The sequence below is a fragment of the Merops nubicus genome, unplaced genomic scaffold (genome assembly GCF_000691845.1).
Source record: "Merops nubicus isolate BGI_N331 unplaced genomic scaffold, ASM69184v1 scaffold47229, whole genome shotgun sequence".
In the NCBI taxonomy this organism is placed as follows: domain Eukaryota; kingdom Metazoa; phylum Chordata; class Aves; order Coraciiformes; family Meropidae; genus Merops; species Merops nubicus.
This window is the reverse complement of record NW_008631194.1, coordinates 1-1,874: the sequence shown is the minus strand read 5'-3', so window position 1 is coordinate 1,874 and position 1,874 is coordinate 1. Positions and strand designations below refer to the sequence as shown.

Genomic DNA, 1,874 nt, shown 5'->3' with positions numbered 1-1,874 from the left:
TGCCAGCAGTGGCCAGGGAGGCTGGTGGGACAGAGGAAACGGGGGAGATCTCCCAGCACAGTGCCCAGCCCAGCCAGGACACACGAGCGGTGTCCCTGTGTCCAGGTAATGTCCCCTGTGTGCCGATTTTCACTATCCCCCAGGACAGCACTGCTTCCCTGGCTCATTTGGACTGGATCAGCTCAGGATCAGGCTCCTGGGCTCTGTCGGGCTCATCTGCCCCCCGAGCATGAGTGAAGGTGGAAGTGTTAAGCCTGGTTTAAAATGCCCTGTGCAAGGGTGATTTCCACTCCTGTGAGGGACCAGGTAGCAGGAGCTGGTGGATGAAGGCTTGTGACAGCCAGGCTGGTCCTGGCCAGCCCCACTGACCCCCCAGGGCACAGCATCCCCCCGGGCCAGCACAGGCACTGCTGCTGTGCCCTGGTCCCACCTTGGCTCTCCTACCTTGGCTCACACCTCGCTCCGTGCAGTGATGAGGATGCTTCTCACCTTGTTCCCATGCAATGTGTTTGGAGGCTGAGCTGAGGCAGGTTTGGAAATTGCAGCCTGGGAACCTTCTTTGGGTGTCAAGTACAGGCAGCGGGGCCCGATGGAGAGTTTCTGCAGTGCCCTCAGGCTTGGAGAGATGCAGAGGGAAATTTTGAAGTGGGGCTGAAGGTCATTTTCTGGCTGTGTTTGCGTGGGCTGGAAGTCCAGCGCTGGGGAAACCTGCAAACCCAGGGCTGGCTGTAACTCCTCCTGTCCCTCGGTGCTGCAGGTTGGTGGCTTTGCCTGGGACAACTGTGGTGGCAGGGAACCCGTGCTGCTGAAGAGCCTCTCCGTGGCACCCGACCCCATCAGCATCCCGGGGAGCCTGCGCGTCAGCGTGGCCGTTAGCAGCAGCAAGACCATGGCCTCCCCTCTGAAGGTACATGCCAGGGATGCCTCAGTGGCACGAGGGAGGGCACAGCTTCCCAAAACCACCGGGATCTGGGAAATGCCTAGCAGGGGCTATGGGAATGAGCAGCCCTTGGGGGAACGAGGCACTGAGAGGTGCAGGGCTGAGTGCAGCCAGCTCTGCAAGCCAGAACAGGGTGATGGGGCACAGGGAGACCTGTGGAGGGAGCAAATATCCCAGTGGGAAGCTCTCAACCTTGTCCCAGTGGGAGAAACCACCTGAGCAGCGTTGTGTCTTGGGGACGCAATGACTCAGAGAGGGAAATGAAACCCCAGGTGCCCTGGGTGCTCCCGGCAGGTACTGCAACACTGGTTTTTCAGTGGGCAGACCTGGTTGCTCCCTCCAGGGACATGTCACGGCACTGCTGTGGGAGCCCTGGCCTGGCTCAGCTGCCCTGATCCACTTTTGGGGCATTTTTTGGAATGAGACGGAACACGTCTCTCTGCCTAAGGTGCACGGGCTGTCTTGAGCAATGCAGAGTTGCCTGTTTGGGGCTGTGGCTGTGGGGAGCGTGGAGGCAGGGCTGCGGGATGGGAGCTGTGAGGTAATTTTGGGAAAGGGGAAGGAGTGGGTGTGTGGCGTGCTGGGAGGTGTTTGCTCAAAGGGTCAAACACGCCGGAGAAGGAAAGACCTGCAGGCAGAGAGGAACCAATAGTAGGAAGAGGAGGTGGAACGGTGTGTGGTGGCCCCGTTGACACCCCAAGGAATTGGGGGAGCCGAGGGAGACGGCTGTGGAAGGTGGGTGGGACAGGCTGGAGGAGCCCTGCCAGCTGCACCGGTGCCAACCCCCTTCCCTCCAGGTAGTGCTGGTGGTGGAGAAGGCGCTGGGCGACCTCTGGATCCAGCTGCCCTGCATCGACAACCTGGGCAGCTGCACCTACGACGACATGTGCACCATCCTGGACAACCTCATTCCTCCCGGCACGACCTGCCCGGA

At 60.7% G+C, this 1,874-nt stretch overlaps 1 protein-coding gene across 1 annotated transcript; it reads left to right on the top strand.

Moving 5' to 3' along the window:
* Positions 1-691: 691 nt before the first annotated feature.
* Positions 692-1,867, top strand: GM2A (GM2 ganglioside activator; the record flags this gene model as incomplete). The annotated part of the gene is made up of 2 exons (XM_008947495.1): positions 692-907; positions 1,738-1,867. Coding segments are annotated over 2 exons (346 nt in total), but the record flags the coding sequence as incomplete, so codon positions are not given.
* Positions 1,868-1,874: the final 7 nt, after the last annotated feature.